General features: G+C 44.6%; 1 protein-coding gene across 3 annotated transcripts in view; it reads left to right on the top strand.

The window, feature by feature from the left end:
- The first annotated feature begins 441 nt into the window (after positions 1-441).
- Positions 442-19,963, top strand: part of KLHL23 (kelch like family member 23) — a 176,190-nt gene continuing 156,668 nt past the window's right edge. Inside the window, exons 1-2 of one of the 3 annotated variants that reach the window (XM_086956085.1) lie at positions 442-524; positions 16,793-18,007. In XM_086956085.1, coding sequence (XP_086812211.1) covers positions 16,795-18,007 — 1,213 coding nt within the window. In that variant the 5' untranslated portion in view covers positions 442-524; positions 16,793-16,794. Of the gene's footprint in view, positions 525-6,994; positions 7,266-7,617; positions 7,776-16,792; positions 18,008-19,963 lie in introns of those variants that run through there. The other 2 variants (XM_086956084.1, XM_086956083.1) reach the window with 2 other exon arrangements.

Here is a 19,963-nt window from a genome sequence, read left to right on the forward strand (position 1 = left end):
TTACGTGTACTAGATCAAAGGAGGCAGGCGTCCATCTATCTACTCTCAGGTGGGATGTTCCTGCTGCTGGGTGGCAAACGACGTGTTATTTCTAGGTGTCTGCTGCCATGTGTGCCCGACTTCGCGGGTGCAGTGGGGGTGAGGGGCAGGCCCGTGCACCCGCTCTGTGCCAGGTAAGGAATGCAGTAAAGTTCCTTGGACCGGCGGCGGCAGCAAGCACGCATTGAGCACGAGACGCCGAAAATACCATACTAGGAGCTTAGGCCGCGTGCCTGCCAGGCCGCGCTCCGGACCGCCCTTCCCCCAGCAACGGCTAGATGAGCCCAAAGATGGTCTGCAGCGGGGGCTCTGCGACCGGCCAATGGCAGCAGACCGGGCTTGACAGCAGCACCACGCAGACAACAAAGGGGCGGCACAGGGATGAATGCCCAAACCGGAAACCGCTGAGGTGAGGTATGATAGCGGTATGAGCGCAGCAGTGACAGCCCATCTGTGACGCAATGAGCCTGTGCCGGCGGCGGCAGGTCAGCTATTGTATTGTACCGAATACATTTAGCTGTGGCATGCCCAGGCCGGTCCATGCGTGACAAAGGCAGCCCATGTTTTAGCATTCGTGACAGGAAGTAGTAACTAACATGCATGAGAGAATCCGTGAGTAGAAGCAGTACAAATGTAACGCACAGGAGAGGATGCGGTGTAAGGGCCAGAGCTGCCGACTTTGGCGCTGAAGAACCAGGTTCCAGGCTCCGCTCAACATCCTGTAATTCTGGGCAAATCACTTAATCTCCAGCGCCTACCAAAAATAAATGTGTCCTTGTGTAATGTAACTGTTGCTGATGTAAAGCGATCCAATACCTTAGGCTTAGGGTCAAGTTCGGGCTATATAAAAACTGCAACAAAAAAGGGCCGGTAATATGCAGGACAACAGATGCAGGTCAGCTATGCAATGCCCAGTCTTCATATTAAAACAAGCATTTGCAATACAAATGGTCTCGCATTAGGAAAGTTTGAGCTATTGGTATTGTAAATGACAATTTTTTTTGTTTATGTGTTGGTTATGAAAAAGGCGAAATTAATAGCGATGTCATTTACAATGCCAATAGTTTTAACTTTCGCAAATGTGACACCTATAGCATTTGTACTGCAATATGTGTTGTATTTATGTGACTTAGATGTATTGATATTACAAATAACAATGGCTTTTATTTTTTTCCAATATTTAATACTTAAATAAAAGTTATTGTAATTTATAATGGCAATAGCTGAAACTTTTCTAAATGACTTTTGTGAAGATTATGTTCAGTGAAAATCCAAGAACAGAGGTGAAATATTAACATCTTTTTGTGACATTTGTAATAAAGCTTGAAACATTGAGAGAACATATTTGAACCAGTTGTTGTTGAATGGTTGCACAGATTGGTGCTGTGGTGCTGAGTGATGTTGTGGTGGCGACAAGTGATGCTGTGGCGTTCAGTGATGCTGTGGTAGCGCATAGTGATGTTGTGGTGCCCCTGAGTGATGCAGTGGTGATGCGATAGATAGAGTGAGTGCGATAGATAGAGGGAGGGCGATAGATAAATAGAGGGAGGGCGATAGATAGAGGGAGGGCGATAGATAGATAGATAGATAGATAGATAGTAGAGAGATAGATAGATAGAGTGAGGGCGATAGATAGAGTGAGGGCGATAGATAGATAATGTGAGGGTGATAGATAGAGTGAGGGTGATTAGATGGAGTGAGGGCGACAGATAGATAGAGTGAGGGCGATAGATAGATAGACAGATAAAGTGAGGGCGATAGATAGACAGATAGAGAGAGTCAGGGTGATGGATAGATAGATAGAGTGATGGCGATAGAGTGAGTGATGGCGATAGAGTGAGTGAGGGCGATAGAGTGAGGGCAATAGATAGAGTGAGGGCGATAGATAGATAAAGTGAGGGCGGTAGATAGATAGATAGATAGATAGATAGATAGATAGATAGATAGATAGAGTGAGGGCGATAGATAGATAATGTGAGGGTGATAGATAGAGTGAGGGTGATAGATGGAGTGAGGGCGACAGATAGATAGAGTGAGGGCGCTAGATAGATAGACAGATACAGTGAGGGCGATAGATAGATAGACAGATAGAGAGAGTCAGGGTGATCGATAGATAGATAAAGTGATGGCGATAGAGTGAGTGATGGCGATAGAGTGAGTGAGGGCGATAGATAGAGTGAGGGCGATAGATAGAGTGGGGGCAATAGATAGAGTGAGGGCGATAGATAGATAAAGTGAGGGCGATAGATAGATAGATAGATAGATAGATAGATATAGATAGATAGATAGATAGATAGATAGATAGATAGATAGATAGATAGATAGATAGATAGATAGATAGATAGATAGATAGATAGATAGATAGATTGAGTGAGGGCGATAGATAGAGTGAGGGCAATAGATAGATAGAGTGAGGGCGATAGATAGATAGAGTGAGGGCGATAGCTAGATAGATAGAGTGAGGGCGATAGATAGATAGATAGAGTGAGGGTGATAGATAGATAGAGTGAGGGCGATAGATAGAGTGAGGGTGATAGATAGAGTGAGTTAGATAGATAGATAGAGTGAGTTAGATAGATAGATAGATAGAGTGAGGGCGATAGATAGATAGAGTGAGGGCGATAGATAGAGTGAGGGCGATAGATATATAGAGTGAGGGCGATAGATAGATAGAGTGAGGGCGATAGATAGATAGAGTGAGGTTGATAGATAGATAGATTGAGGTTGATAGATAGATAGAGTAAAGGCGATAGATAGATAGAGTGAGGGCGATAGATAGATAGAGTGAGGTTGATAGATAGATAGAGTGAAGGCGATAGATAGATAGAGTGAGGGCGATAGATAGATAGACAGATAGATAGACAGATAGGCAAGGCAGATAGACAGACAGATATACAGACAGACAGACAGATTAGATAGATAAGATAGATTAGATAGATAGATAGATAGATAGATAGATAGATAGATAGATAGATAGATAGAGTGAGGGCGATAGATAGATAGAGTGAGGGCGATAGACAGATAGATAGAGTGAGGGCAATAGATAGATAGAGTGAGGGCCATAGATAGATAGATAGATAGATGGATGGTTGTGTGTGGGGGGGTTGTGTGTGTGTGTGGGGTTGTGTGTGTGTGTGTGTGTGGGGTTGTGTGTGGGGGGTTGTGTGTGTGGGGGGTTGTGTGTGTGGGGGGTTGTGTGTGTGGGGTGTGTGGGTGTGTGTGTGAGGGGTGTTTGTGTGTGTGTGTGGGGTTGTGTGTGGGGGGGTTGTGTGCGTGGGGGTTGTGTGTGTGTGTGGGGTTGTGTGTGTGGTTGTGTGTGTGTAGGGTTGTGTGTGTGTGGGGTTGTGTGTGGGGGGGGTTGTGTGTGGGGGGTTGTGTGTGGGGTGAGTGTTTGTGTGTGGGGTGTGCGTGTGGGGGGTTGTGTGTGTGTGGGGAGCTGTGTGTGTGGGGAGTTGTGTGTGTGGGGAGTTGTGTGTGTGGGGAGTTGTGTGTGTGGGGAGTTTTGTGTGTGGGGGTGTGTGTTGTGTGGGGTTGTGTGTGTGTATGGGGGTTGTGTGTGGGGGGGTTGTGTGTGGGGGGTGTGTGTGGGTGGGTCTGTGTTTGTGGGTGGGGTTGTGTGTGTGTGTGTGAGGTTGTGTGTGTGTGGGGTTGTGTGTGTGGGGTTATGTGTGTGTGGGGAGTTGTGTGTGTGGGGTTGTTTGTGTGTAGGGGGAGTTGTGTGTGTGGGTTTGTGTGTGTGGGGGGTTGTGTGTGTGGGGTTGTGTGTGTGGAGTTGTGTGTGTGGGGTTGTGTGTGTGTGGGGTTGTATGTGTGTTGTGTGCGTGTGGGGTTGTGTGCGCATGTGGAGTTGTGTGTGTGTGTGGGGGGGTGGTGTGTGTGGGGGTGGGGGTTGTGTGTATGTGAGGTTGTGTGTATGTGAGGTTGTGTGTGTGTGGGGTTGTGTGTGTGTGTGGGGTTGTGTGTGTGGGTGGTTGTGTGTGTGGGGGTTGTGTGTATGTGGGGTTGTGTGTGTGGAGTTGTGTGTGTGGGGGGGTTGTGTGTGTGGGGGGGATGTGTGAACCCGTCCAACTGAAAGCCCTACTGTCAGTTCAAGTAATTTACATTAAATTCTTATCCTAATGATAGGAATTCAGAGAAGCTCATGGGAGAGAAACATGCTGCAATTTCTCAACCACGGCCTCGGAACAACCCCAGAAAGTCCGGTTGGGTTACTCCAGACAGGAGAGACCTTGGCCAGACAAAGGGTGTAGGGATTAAAGTGTGATAGTTCACAGGATTTTGTAGTGCAGGCAGGACACGCCTTCATGAGTTTCGTTGTGGAAAAGCATATGGGAACAGGCATTGCATGGGGGTAAAGAGTGGAATCTCATAAGTCGGAAGAGTACGGAGATTCTCTTGTTTCGATTGTGGGTTTAAAGGACTTGGTCTGTCAAGAGCACGAGGAGTGCTAGAGTCGACAAGTTGTCGCGATAATAATGAGTTGTGGAAGTACATCATTAGTTGACCCAGTGCTTGCAAAATACAGGTAACCTGGCCTTGAATACCTTATTGCTTCTGAAAAGTGTCAGAACTCTCCAATTAAAAGTATTGCACCTGTCGAGAAGTGCTGGTACCGGGGTTCTGAAAATAAAGAAGTACAGGTTCTCAGTACCCGATAGTACTTACTCATTTAAATCCCTGGATAAACCCAATGACGCTTGCAACTTGCTTTTAAGAACAGCAAAGGGTATGCCAAGTATTAAGCAAATGAAGAAAAGAAAATATGACAAAAAAAGTCTGGGGGAACAGAGAAGTATAGAATAGAATGAAAAATGCACAAGAGGCAAGCCCAAGGAAGTGAATTTATGAGTAAGAATAGCTTTAAAGAACAGCAAAAGAGGAAGGAAATCGCAATATGCAATGTTATAGGCTATTCCCTAGTGCGTTGACAAAGGCATGGGGGCGGGAGGAGGTGCACTAAAGTAAAAAAGCTGAACTTGCAGAAAAGGCAGCATATTAAAAATTTAAATTTCAGACGGGGAGAATCGATAGTCCATGGGGACAGAGTGGACTGTCTGGTCGGTGCCAGATAGGAGGGAATTGCTTTTAAGTGGACGCAAAATTAAAGGCTGATTAAAGGCGATGCGCACCTATCAATCGGGCTGGTAGAGTGCAAGTACTCGGAGTAAGAAAGCCGGTAAATCACTGCCCCCTAGTGGCCACATGTAAAGCATACTGCTGGATACCTCCGAGAGCATCGCCTCGGAAATAGGATTAGACAAATTTTGCAGTTCTCATTATAACTGAATTCATTGATTTTGTAGTTTAAAAAAGTGCAGTGTGCATCACTCACTTTAGAAGACGTCAAAGAATTAGTCCACTAGAAAGATGTCCCAAGGGGGTCGGGACGTTGGGACCTGTACTGGCTGCTGTCGGTTCTACCGTAGGGGTGGGGGAAAAGAGGAACACAGGCGCCTTCAGCAACGGTTTTAACGAAGGCTTTATTGGGATGTAAGTCTTTTTCATGAAAACAGTCCTTGAAAGTCAGCCCGAGAAATACGTCTTTCTCTAGCGTCGGTTCTCCAGCTTCGGTACTTCTAATCCTAGGACAGGGTGGCCGTGCTCTGAAACGGGCGTCGTCCTCTTGAATCCGCTCCCGTACCGGCAAAGAAAAGGAAACGGGGGTCAGGGCAATGAAATATGCTGATACTTTACAAGGAACCGGGAGTGAGGGAAGAACCGCAGTGAGCTGGTGCACGTATCAAGTCTACACCTAAAGGTGGGGAAGGAAGTGCTCGTGAAAAGGGCAGAGGGATCAGGGCTTTCTACCGGAACAATCACTGCTGTTTCCTCCGCCCGACTCAACCCACTACCCGGCCCCGTACCTCTTGGAGCCACGCTCCTCCCGTGGGAACGTGGCGGGGCGAAGCGTGGAAACGTTGGCCTCCAGGCGTGTTGTTCTCCTTCCGTTCCGGATCCTCGTAACTCCTGTCGTCTTCCATGCGTACATCTACTCCTAGGGAAACGCCGTCCGTCGAGGTTTCTCTCCTTCCGGCTTTTGACGTCGTTACGCTTTTGAGGGTGGAGTCTCGTCTCCGTGGTCCGAGGTTTTAAAGGGACCATCCGCATTAACGAGCGGGATCTAGCCTGACTCGTCCTCTTCGGTCCATGACGAAGGTGTACTCTGTGGGGACAAGGGGCACGGTAAAAGAGGTGTGGCTGTCCACCACTCTGAATTAGCCTGAGGTTCCGACACACGTGCCCCGTCACAAAAGATGAATGTACTCTACCCACAACTTTAAGAAGCACAAAATGTGCAGTCAAAATCTGCAGGCGAGCGAGATCTTGTTCAGAAGAAGGGAGAGAGGGGTTAGTTACGCCACTGAAGCAAGGACAGAGGGGAGCGGTTGTGGTGGCGTTTGCCACACTACTACAAATAACAAGCTCTCGGCATTGCTGTGGCAGGGGCGGGGGAGCGCATTCCTTTGAAGTCTGATGCGGGGCGGGGGAGGGGATTCCTTTGAAGTCTGATGCAGAGACGCACAGGCTCCCAAATGGTGTGCGATGTGCACGCTCCCGGCTCACTCACATGCACTGTACCCGATCCGCATTTTGGGTACACTTTTGAAAGCCTTACTATAATCTCGCCAACAAGCATAGCTAAAGCAATGCCTTATGCTCGACCTAAAAAGAGCTCCGTGTTTTAAAGCTCCAGTGACAGTGATGTACGTGATAACAGGATCAGTCAGTGCGTGACGGTAGCAGTTCAGGTAAAGCAGGGAGTGTGACTGTAATGAGACTGACAGCAGAATCAGACCGAGTACAACTGCTGCAATGAGACCCCACGTATGACAAATGAGTTCTGTAACTCATCATACCACCAACCCGGTATGACAGCACCGCGAGTGACATCAGAAGCCCAGCACAGCAGGTTTTACACCAGCGAAATAATAAGCGCGTCAACCGGGGAAGCCCCGTCATGACGTAGTCAGCAGCCCAAGCTGGACACATCCGCGCGCGGCGGCATGAAGACAGAAGCAGCCCCGAGATGACGACAGCGCCCCGTGGATGTAGCTCGAGCTCAGAGACAGCCCCTTACGCATGGCATCAACAACACCCCCTTAGGCATGAAAGAGTCAGTGCCAGCCACTGCATGGCAGGAGCGGCGAGGACGCAATAGCACCTTCAGGCAGCTGCTAACGGTCCCACCTTTGCATGGGAGGGGGCTCGCGGGCCCACCCTCACAGGTAATGTCTCCCGTTTATCTGCAGCACTTATATGTATTTATTATATTTATTTATTTTGTGCATTTTTATAAAGCGCGGACATTACCCAAAGGAGTCAGATATAGTAGCGCCCTGCAACATTGTGTGTGGTTCGCCGCCGACCCCAGGTCTGGACGCTCACGGGGAAGAATGATGTCCAGTCCAGAGGCTGTTTGTTGCCCGGTCGAGCGCGCGCACAGCCTCCAGGAGGTGCCAGCCTCGCCTACAAATACTGGCACTGAAGGCGGGGAGGCACACAGCAGGCTGCGCGGCCGCTCCCGGCAACCAGCAGTGAGAGGAGGCTCGTGTTGACCCGGTCAGAAGGAGCGCGAGAAGGTGGGGGAGGGGTGTCGAGAGGAAGCCGAGTCTGTCAGGCACATACACACCGGCAGGCACAAAGGGAGAGACATGCCCATGGCTACAGCTGGCCTCCGAGCGCCGCCCTCGCTGCACCTGTTCCCTTAAGCATGCGGAGGATCCTCAAATACATGGGTAATATGTTTTGGAGCGTTGTTTATACCTTTGGGGGTGTGATGATCGTGTATTCTGATTTCTCTGCGCCGTGGTAGTTTCTTTCGGCGAGAGAAATGCAAACAGTACCCGCGCAGCCGCAGCGTTGTTTGCAGCGCAGACGCCGCAAGTGCTTGATTGTCCCCAGTGGACTGATCTAAGAAGCATTTAAAGTGCTGGGTCAGAAAGGCAGCCCCAAGCAGTGACACGGAGGTAAGTTCGCTCAGATCCCTTAAACAGGCGTACTACTCACCATTCCCTCTTTGTGCCCGTGCATTTTCATCAGTGCCCCCCTTTTCTCTGCCGCGCTTCGTTCAAGATAGTATTTTCTTTGTTGTAAAATTGGAATGCACGCGCTATGAGCGTGATTTAAATCCCCCCTGATCAAAAATGTTGCCAAAAGGGTTCAGAATAAACCTGTCACGCTCGCACCTGCTAGCAGGCTGCAGATCTCTGACGTTAACATGCACGTGGACTGCTTATGATGTGAGCATATAGCCTCCCGCAGGACCAGGCTGCCCAGATGCTGCCCAGCAGAAAGAGAGAGGGGCTGGTCTGAGAGATCAGTGTGCACGTTTAGGCTGTTTGTGGGCCTGTTTATGGACTGCTGGGCCGATTTTAGTGTTAATTTTCATGATATTACCACAAAGATTGCAAGTTCAAATCCATGCAGTCATCAATCTCTTCTAACGCATGTCTTTACACGTTCAAAGCTACCTCAAATTTTCAAAAGGACCATTTTTTTTTGCTTTCTTATTCACTAAAAGGGCCCTTCGGGCCACTTTCATTTTGGTATGCGGGCCAATTTTCTGGTCGTGGTCAAGTGTCGGCAGTGTGACACCAACAGAAATTCCAATTAGACAACATCCAGATGGTTTCACGTGGGCACTAATATTGTTAGTGTGGTAATCGTGGGACAAATCCTAGAATTACATTAACATGTATATTGGAACTTCAATATTTGTTTGTACTCAAAGTCTTGACTTAGAGCGAAATGAAGCAAACACAAGGAGATGATGGACGGGGCGCTGAAAATTATCAGACGCTCACACTCACCCCCAGTCCCAAATCTGGTTTGAATCCATCATCGTTCTTTAGCTTACCTCGCCACCCCGAGTTCAAACCCATCTATACGCAAATCAGTCTTGACCCTGTGCCACGTTGGAACAGTCCAGCCCAAACTGCCAAGCCAGGTCTTCCCTGGACCAGAAACGAGCATCCTGGGACCGGTTTTGAAATAACACCCCTCATCAGCCAGGCTAGCTTGAATCCAGTGGCAAAGTGAGTTTATTTAAATATCCGAAAAAAAACACAAAATTAAATTGCCTTGTCTATCCAAGTGTTATGAGGCCATATGTATCAACACATTTCCCCATAGACACAGAATGGGCCAAAACCTTTGATACATCTGGCCCATAGTTCCATAATTCTATTGGATATTCAGCGAGACGTTATAGTAACCCAGGAGATCAAAGTCTCCTACAGAAGACATCAGAACCTCAAGGTGTCAGTATAGAACAACAAATGTCACCTGCTATATACTTTTATTTGCAATGTATACAAACAATTTTTAGGAATTGGTTTGAATTTCATCAGTTACGTGAATAGTAAATTACAGGTCCACTTTACAGGGGTTTAAATTGCGGATTTTAGTTAAAGAAAAAATAAGAGTTAATACATGTTATGCTTGTAAATCTATCTATCTATCTATCTATCTATCTATCTATCTATCTATCTATCTATCTATCTATCTATCTATCTATCTATCTATCAAACCTTTTACTCATCCACTTAAAGAAATTACTTTTGTCTCCTAATTCATTTATCAAAATGATTTTATCTGCAAAGTTTGCATAATCAAATAGATCTCTCATAACATCTGCAATATGACACTGAGACATTGGGTGCTGGAAGGTACATTCAATTGCATCCAAACAGTGGATCTGTAGTCGAGTCTAAAGTTCCTGGGGGAATTAACGCGGGGGAAAACGAGTTTTAGGATCCCACCTTTTTCTCGACCCTCGCTTGACTGTTCACCCCGAAACTTTCTTTAAAGACAGCAACTGAGTGAGTATCATACTAGTTTTGAAAATTTCGCAAGGATTTGCCAACTGGTGCCAAACTTATTGGCAAAACAAAAAACGCCTCTTCCTATGAAAACTAGGTCCTAACTATAACTACCTGCTGGCGACCGTCAGTAGTATATATATATATATATATATATATATATATATATATATATATATATATATATATATATATATATTGTAAATGAAATGTTTGGTCTACAGCAAATATATATATATATATATATATATATATATATATATATATATATATATATATATATATATATATATATATATATACTTTCACAAGGGAGGCACCCATCACGTAAGGAGTTCAGCAGGTTTGTGTGGCAAATTGTTGGATCTTGAAATTTGTCTTGCCGGAACTGCCGCGGCCAAGTGAACCAAGTACCTGCCAGCAATCAGCTGGTACATGACCACATGGAGGAGCGGAGATTACTGTAATCAGCATTCTCAGGCACAAGGTCACTGAGATAGCAGAAAAGCGGCTGACAAAGGGTTGGTAATATGGACATTGAGGCTCCCAAATCAAGCACACAGTGTGACAATGCCATCAGCGAGGTATGATTCCTTTTCCCATCATGGAATGGAACGTTACGCCAAACAATGACCATCTCAAATAACACATTACGATAATAGGCGCATATAAGGTACAGACACTCAAAGATGGCGGCCAAGAAAATCAGGAGGGACTATGGTGTGAGTGCAGTCCCTCTTAGCTGAACACTGTGCAGGAGGAGCCTAAAGAGGCTTTTAATCAGAATGCCAAAACCCACCTTGCTCACTGAAAAGCATTTGAAAAAGTCGACAGACGACACACGTCATACTGAGTGAAATAAAGGATTGTCAAACCAGAGAGTTCTCTGTGTGTGTTCCTGGACGCCTGGACCCCTTGTTGACTCATTTCATATGTGCATTCCACTTGCACGAGGGAAGCACCCGTAACGTAAGGAGTTAAGCAAGTTTGTGTGGCAAATTGCTGGAACGATATATATATTTTTTCAGCTCCACTTGCACCAACAAGCTGGTGCACTCGTAGGCGAGTGCTCTCTGTGGTGATGCCCCACAACAACAATCAAAGCTGCAAATTACTTCCTCTGTTTTCAAAAGAAGTCCAAGCACTCCACTCGGGTAGCGTAGCAGGTCTTTATTTTGCCAACAACAGCTTAAGACAGGTTCCCTGACCGGGAATCGAACCCGGGCCGCAGCGGTGAAAACGCCGAATCCTAGCCACTAGACCACTCCCGGGTGGTGTTCAGACTTGTTACAAAAAAAACACCTAGGTCTAAAGGAAAAGGCAGCAGGAGATGTGTACAGTTTCTTGATAAAAAACTAATTACAGATAGGTAAAACAATCCTCAATGGCGATTAATCCATTTGGTGCTTTACAATCAAGAAGTATGATATGTCTAGTCTCTAGCTTGCGCAGTAGCGCCTCACGGTCACCACCTCTCCTCAACGGAGGGACTGTATCACAAAGTATTTTAGGTCTGCAGGGTTCTTATTGTGTACTTCCTCAAAGTGCCTCGCGACTGGGTACGCGGAGTCGCCGTTGGTAATGGCACGTATGTGCTGGAGTATCCGCTTGTGCACCTGCAGCTTAGTGCTTCCCACATAGCGCAGGCCACAAGGACACTCCAGCATATACACCGCGTACTCTGTCTTGCATGTCAATTTACTTTGGATACAGACAGGTTTATCATTAAAAGGAGTTTTGTATTCTGGTTTGCTCACCCCATTTCTGCAGGCTTTACAAACTGAGCATTTGATAAACCCCTTGCTGCTATTGAGCCAGGAGCTGGTAGGCCTGACTTATGGACTGGCTGATACCAAGCAACTACTCATTGATCTCGCCTTTTTGTATGTGATACTGGGAGAACGTGTTCGTTGACTACCCAATATGGGATCACTTGCAATAAGCGCCCAATTCCTTTTCACAATTTTGCGAATGGTTTGATGTTGGCAGCTATAGGTGAAGATCAGCCTGGTCTCAGTTTGTTCTTTATGAATTAAGTTTTTGTTGCCTACCAATAGCTGTGGCCTACCTGATTCCTTGGCTTTACATATAGCCTTATCCAAAAGTTCAGGTTGATAACCTTGCCTAAAAAATCTGGCCCTGCATTCATTCTGTGCCTCTCTACAGTCCTGATCTGTACTGCAAATTCTTCTAATACGGAGAATTTCTCCATAAGGAATGCTTCTTATTAGATGTGCAGGGTGGTGACTTGATGCATGTAGCACAGCATTGCCGGCAGTAGGCGTCCTGTACAACCTAGTTCCCAATATTTCATGATGGATAAAGATCTCAACATCAAGAAAACATATTGATCTCTCACTGATTTGACTTGTGAAGCCCAGTTTCAGATTATTGGTTTTCAACTCACCTATGAATTGTAAGGCTTCACTTTCAGAGCTGTTCCAAATAATCAAAAGATCATCAATATATCTCATCCATCTGACAACATTGGCAAACATGATTTCCGGATAGCTGGGTATGAGGATCTGTTCCTCCCAGTACCCCATATGGAGACAGGCATAACTGGGGGAGAAACAGGCCCCCCTAGCCACACCCCTCACCTGGTTAGAAAATAGAAAGAAATTGTTTTCCAAGCAAATGTTAATCTTTGACAGTACCATTTTGTTATGTTCATAAAAACAAGTAGGTCTCATATTCAGAAAGTGTTGAACAGCTTTCAGTCCATCCCTGTGATGGATGCTAGTGTACAGGGAGGATACATCTAAGGAGATTAGTAAGTATCCAGGTTGCCATGCAACTCCCTCTAGTTTATTTAATAAGTCACCTGTATCAAGGACAAAAGATGGGAGTTTTTTAACGTGGCACCCGTCACGTAAGGAGTAGGGCAAGTTTGTGTGGCAAATTGCTGGAACCATATGAATATATATATATATATAGCACAGTCATTTCGTTTTTCATGCGTCTCAAACCATCCAGCACTCAAGATGAGACACGTGGTGCCAGGGGGAGCAACTTACCTGACTTTCCAAGAATGATGACTGTTGGGAGTTGTAGTTTGCCAATGCAGCTACAGCGCAATTCCTCAAATTAACCCGGCCCACCTGGATTGCCTCCAATGGTAAGACGACTGGTTCAATTTCAAAACGGATTGGCAGATAGAAGTGTGTTACCGGCATTTGATAAAGACATTGGTTGTCGAAACGCGTCATGCCACACATTGCTGAAATAAAATCCTTTCCTGAAACCCCGCTGTGTCCCTCCGGTTCTTCATTGCAGGAATCGTGTTCTTTATATATATATACACGCACACATATATATATATATATATACGTCCACAGTAGTCTCCCACCACACCGCCGCCGCGATAGTAGAGACCACGCAAATCCAAAAGTATTTCTTCGGCAAAGATATTTATTTTAGTAGAGTCACTTAATCTGACGAGTTTCGGGCATCCTATATCCTATATACACTAAAAAAACAAAGGTTACTGGGACATTAAAGTTAGTTTACATTTTATACACATAAAACCATACAAATTAAGCAATGATAGTTCGCATTATCTCAAGTAACTAACTTGTGCCCTAAGGTAACTATAACTTGCGCCCCTGCCATGCACAGCTTACTTATCAATAATTTTACAGCTAATGTTGCAGTGATATTATCAATGATGTTATAGAAGATGTCCTTAGTGATGTAATATTTGGGGACTCAGCAGGGCTTGGTGAGGGCGCAAGTTATAGTTACCTGAAATGCAAATCAGTCATAGGGTAACAGAGTTAAAAATGAAAGTAAAGATCGGCCTGACAGTTCTAAAGTTGTATGGCGGACACCAAAATGTGTCACTTTTAAAGTTAACATTGGATTTTCAAATGCGGATTTTAGCTATGAAAAATTCAGAAATTGCTGGCCAAAAGTTCATCAAATTTAAAATCTATCATTCTGTTTTTTTGTGGTTTGGTGAATATTCATCCATCCCCTCCGGAGATACATTTATTGATCTAGCCATGCTGTAGACCAAACATTACATTCTAATGAACAGGAAAATCACAAAAGACTTCCAGTTTTACTTGCTGGGTCAAGTATCTGTTGAAAGGGTGGAAACTGAAAATACCATACTAGAAACAAGAAGGAAAATGTGCGGTGTTTGGAATGGCATGCAAACCTGGGACAAATGTATGCTAAAGTTAAATGAGAGGATGTCATATGACTAACCACCATAGAGATAGATGGAGATTGGCAGCAGACTAACACAAATTACATTGTCAAGAATTGGATTCCTGAAAAGTGCTTACAGATCGGTATAGAAATGTAATGTAAACTAGAACTAGAGACTTGCCCCCCAATTTGTCGTAATGTAATAATACCAGGGCTCGAGTCGGGGTACCACGCGGGTGGATGGCGTCCCCCCCACTTATTTTACCAGGAGCTCGATAACTGGAGCAAATGGAGCCACACATTCCCTCTTTGGCCTCTCTGGGCGAGATCGGAGCTCTTTCAGAACACTGCTCACCCGCTGGCTTCTCTGATGCAATGTCATCTAAGGGGTGAGCGAGGGAGGCAATGAGTCTGATGGTGCAAGCCACCTTTCGTGATGTCACTTCCTGTTGTGCCCTCAGCATTCCCACACTTGTTTTTTTAGGACTTGTGCCCTGAATAATACATGCTGCATTCGTCCTTTTTTCTAATTGGCAGAACACAATAGAGAGGCATAGGAAACTTGTATTATTGGTTATCCCACCACATGCCCTTTCTAAGAAAATTGTACATGCTAGTAACCCTAAACGTTTGGACTACAATAGATAGAGATGTGCATAATGCAAATCTCCCAATTATTGTTTCTATTGTTCAGAGTTCGCATCCTTGGAAACAGAGCCAATCTATGTTAAGTACAATGCAATTGTTAAACTGTTAGTATTCAAGTTGTCAGTAGTTGACATTCATAGTGTGCAAACTATGTAAGATAAATAAACTAAAAAGGAAATAAAAAAAACTCAAAAAACTCACTATCACCAGCGCTTAGTGCAATTCGCGTTCAGCACTTAGTGGCTGAGTATTATTAGTAGCTCAGTGCTAAATTATATTTAACATTAATAGTGGCTCTGTATCAACAATGCCCTAGTTGTATCAGTTGCTCAGTATTGCTAGTGGCTTAGTATACTCATCGTTAACGGCTCTTTATAATCAGCAGCTTGGTATGATCAACTGCTTAGCATTGTTAGTTAATTTGTATTGTTAATGGTTCACTGTTTTCAGTGGCTGATTACTGTCAGTCTCTCAATATCACAAGGGCCAATTATCAACAGCAGCTCAGTATCATACCTTGTTCAGTGTTATCAGTGACGTAGTGTCATCAATTGCTTAATGTAATTTTTGTTTTTAAAATGTTTGACTTTTCTAGGGGCAAAGGGTATGCCCAGGCTTGAGTCCTGTGCTCTCTGTGCCATTGAACTGGAGCTCCATCTCACTAACTAGGCCCAAACAGGCCAAAACTAGTCATGGGATGCTTGTTGTCTCATCTGGAGATGACCTGACGTGGTAGTCCGGGCTGGACTGTTCTTATTCGAAGAGCTCAAACTCTCATTTTAAAATGACTTGTCTTTATCTAGACTGTCATAATGGCAAAACATGATAGACTGGAATATGGCCCCTAGTAATTACCTGCGACTGAAATAGTTTCAAATATTCCACCGATCACTTTTTTGTTTTTCTAAGCGAGTCACCCTAAGTATAACGGGTATGCTCAGTCGTGGGTCCTTTGCTCACGGTGCTGTTGCATTCAAGCTGCACCTTAGTGATGAGGCCCTGATAGCTTACAATTGTTTTGGTGTTGCTTGTGTCCCTCTCTATGTGGAACATGGCCTGGTAGTTTGGTCTGAAGTGTTTCTATTGGAGCAGGGCCAAGTCTGATTTGCACATGGCTGGTCCTTGTCTAGAGGAGCATGGAGGGCAAATGTAGTTCTGTATAATCATAGGATCGACGTAGTGCCCATCTGTGACCCACTGTCATCAGCCACTCAGTACCATCAATGGCTCTGAATCATTTGACTTATCAGAGAGTTAGTATTATGTGAGATTCAGTATTATTCATTAGCATCAATTTCTGTATAATGCCCATCAGGGTCTTTGCCTCATCTGTAACGGATCTGTGATTCAGCATTATCCCTTTCTCAATACGCCCAGTGGATTAGCATAGGCCCTACCAATGACTCAGTATGATGCCTTGATTCCATTCTGCAGGAGACATAAGACTGGCTGCAAAGAAGGAACGGCTGCTGAGAAATGTGCACCTTTAACCACTTCTGGCGAGAAGATGGACCAAGGGTTTAGACAGGATAGGAGGGATGCAATAGGACGTTCATTTCAATTGTATTTTATTTTCTGGAGCAGGAATACTGGTGGCCGGCTCACTGGCAAAGGAACAGCGATGGCCTTTATATCTCTCTGCACACTGTAAAACTGATGGTGTTCTTCTTGCATATTATGTAAATTGAGATTTCTTTTGTGTTTCACAATATATCACATAAACGTTATTTGCTGTACTTCGGTTGGATCTAAAGGCACAGTCTTCTGTTGGGCACATGAATGTTGCACCTCCACAGAATTAATTTTCCTAGGGACGGTGAAGACGGCTACATATTGAATTTGTTATGAGTGCTGTAAAATTCAAGTTATTTAAGAAAAAAAAAGTGTCATGAGGGGTTCTCCCCAAATCCCCTTTGGCATGGATTGGCGTGCTTGCTATCAATAAATGATCACAACTCATATAACGACTGAAATTATGGCAGTATGTGAGGGGGTTCTTTTGAGGTGAAAAAAATGCCCATGTCACTCTGGGACTCCAATCTGGCTATATTTAATTCTTTAACAGGCACTGAACACATTTCCCATATCCACTGTGGAATTAACCATGATTTGTGTACCTTTCTTTACAGCAATGTCGCTGAAAGGGCAGGAGGACTATGTGTACGTCTTCAACAATCCTTCTCACCCAGCGGATTTTCTTGAGGCCTTTCGAAAATTTTATATTGATGGATTGTTTACTGATATCACTTTGCAATGTTCATCAGGGCGAATCTTTCACTGCCACAAAGCGGCCTTGGCTGCATGCAGCACTTACTTCAAGGTGATGTTTACAGCTGACATGAAGGAAAAATCCAAAAATCAAATCAAACTGTCTGGGATTGACCACAATATACTTGAGGCCCTTATAAATTACACGTACACGACACAGATACGAATAACTGAAAGAAATGTCCAAAGTCTTCTTCAAGCTGCTGATCTTCTACAGTTTGTTTCGGTAAAGGATGCTTGCGAGCAGTTTCTGGTACGACATCTCGACGTGGACAACTGTATTGGAATGCACTCATTTGCCGAATTTCATGTCTGTTCGGATCTGGAGAAGGAATCTCGAAGAATAATCTTTTCAAGATTTGAAGAGGTCTGGAGACAGGACGAGTTTCTGGAAATAAACAGTAGAAAACTTAAATACATGCTGTCTGGAGAAAACCTCAATGTTTGGAAAGAAGAGACGCTGTTGGAAGCAGTCATCAAGTGGATTGCCCACGATGTGGGGAAGAGAATTGAATACATTCATGATCTGCTCAGATGCGTCAAAGTCGATTTAGATGAAAACTATTTGAGGGCTTCTTTGGAACTACGGAAAGTCTACCTCCTCAGTGAGAACAAGATCCGGGCCTTGATATACTGTGCTTTGAGACCACAAACAAAAGAGGTATGCAAAAGATCCACAGCCAACATGTACGTTATTGGAGGCTACTACTGGCATCCACTGTCGGAGGTCCACGTATGGGACCCTCTGACCAACACCTGGGTCCAGGGGAGGGATATGCCAGATCACACAAGGGAAAGCTATAGTGCCACTAGCCTAGGACCAAATATTTATGTCACAGGGGGTTATCGGACAGACAATATAGAAGCCTTGAACACCATGTGGATTTATAACACAGAGGCCGATGAATGGACCGAAGGACTTCCCATGCTCAATGCAAGGTATTACCATTGCTCAGTTACATTATGTGGATGTGTCTATGCTCTTGGAGGTTACAGAAAAGGTGCTCCAGCAAACGAGGCCGAGTTTTATGACCCACTCATAAGAAAATGGGTGCCTATTGCAAGCATGATTAAGGGTATGTATCACCGTTATTATTATTTTCTCTTGAACAGCTTTCCTAATTATTTTCATTATACTGTTTGTAAGAACATACTGAATAATTTGACATTCTCAGGTGAGTTTCAGATCTTATTCATTTGTTGTTCATTAGCAATCAGTTAGTTGCACCTAATCGGGTGGTACGTCAGCCAAATTCAGGGTGCAAGTGTATTGCCTTGGATGTTCACCTGCACCTCTTGATTCTGTATCTCTCGGCTCCCCCCCCCCCTGCCATTGCTGGAGTGGTCATTTGGGCATTCTGACTTGGCGCAGCTTTTAGGGATGTATGGGTCATTACGACCCAGTCCTGAAAACACTGCACCAAAATATCTGAAGAATTGAGCACCACTTGTACAATTTATTTAAACATTTACTTTGCAGGGTCACCTTCCCTAGCAAATCTAATGGAAATTGTGAGGCTTACCCAATATGCTCATTAAACGGTGCAATGCGGGCTGGTTTTAACATTTTTGCCAATACTGTTTTAGACCCCCGGCCAGTGCTGCCAACTGTCCGTTTACACCAGGAATTCAGATGCCTACCTGTTGGGGCGTTAGGGGGGGAGAGAAGATGTCTGTCTCTGCAACTTCAGGCCATTTGCCTTTCCTTTTAAGCAAGATCTTCCTGACTCCACTTGTTTAATTCACAAGTCTATACGCAATGTTGGCTGCTAGTGAATGAGCCCATGGAAGTGATCCATTAGACTACACACTATATATATATTCCTTACTAACGCCTCGTGTGCTAGCAGGCTGTTTTTTTCTTCCTTTATTTGTTAATTTCACTATTCTAGTTCCAGTCCACAAGAATTTTTCTTCTATTGGTTTTAATGGGCATTATATGTCATTGGAATGGCAGCCACGAGCCATAAGTCCTTTGATCAATGGGGCCAAGCTTTTCTTTCTCCCACAACAATTCCAACCAATACAAAGCATTGTTTTTGAGAAAATGTTAGGCGAGATAAAAAAAAAGTTAGATAAAAATATCCAATGTACTACATAATAAGAAAAACATGTAATCATTGTGTTTAATGTTTATTTCACACACAATCACAGCAGTTCAATAATTCAAGGCACAGCAATAAACTCTCTGTCCCGATTCGCATATATTTTTCCAGTCCTGGAATAAGGCATCCTCCAATAAACTCCACCAATAAACATCAAAGAACATATTTCAAACCCATTATTCAGACTTGTACACTTCAGGGAGAAAAGACACTCCAGATCTAGACACTTACCTTTCTGATGTGTCATTGGGTTGGTTGGGAAATAGAGGGAATTTTTGAGTGCACCGTTTGAACTAGGTGAAATCAGGGAAGCTAATATGCAAATGCGATCCGGGAAGTCACCTGTGCTGGATGTGCTCCCCATTGAATTTTACAAGGCGTACATTGACCTAATTGCTCCTATTCTCCAGGAGGTATATGAGGGTGCCCTAGAACACAGTAAACTCCCCCCTTCTATGAGAGAAGCACTCAACATCTCATTGCTTAAACCTGGCAAACCAATAGCCTCTTGTGACTCATACAGACCCCTGTCCCTTATTAATTATGATGCCAAAATAATCGATTGAGTTTGCTCATGGAAAAATTGGTCCTCCCCGGCCAGTCAGGATTCATCCTGGTATGTGCGACCACATGCAACCTGTGCACACTCTTTACCATACTACATAATGTGTCTCCTGACTTGGCTGTGGCGGCGGTCTTTTTAGATGCCACCAAGGCGTTCGATTTGCTAGAATGGGATTATTTAGCAGGAGTTCTACAAAGAATGGGCTTTCCTCCCTCATTTTTATAATGGATCAGCTTGTTATACAATCTCCCATCTGCTCGGGTAATGATTAATAGCCACGTATCCACGGCTTTCTGTCTCACAAGAGGTACCAGACAGGGATGCCCCCTCTACCCCTCCTCTTCGCGCTGGTGATTGAGCCC

The sequence above is a fragment of the Lissotriton vulgaris genome, chromosome 2_1, assembly GCF_964263255.1.
Source record: "Lissotriton vulgaris chromosome 2_1, aLisVul1.2, whole genome shotgun sequence".
NCBI lineage: Eukaryota > Metazoa > Chordata > Amphibia > Caudata > Salamandridae > Lissotriton > Lissotriton vulgaris.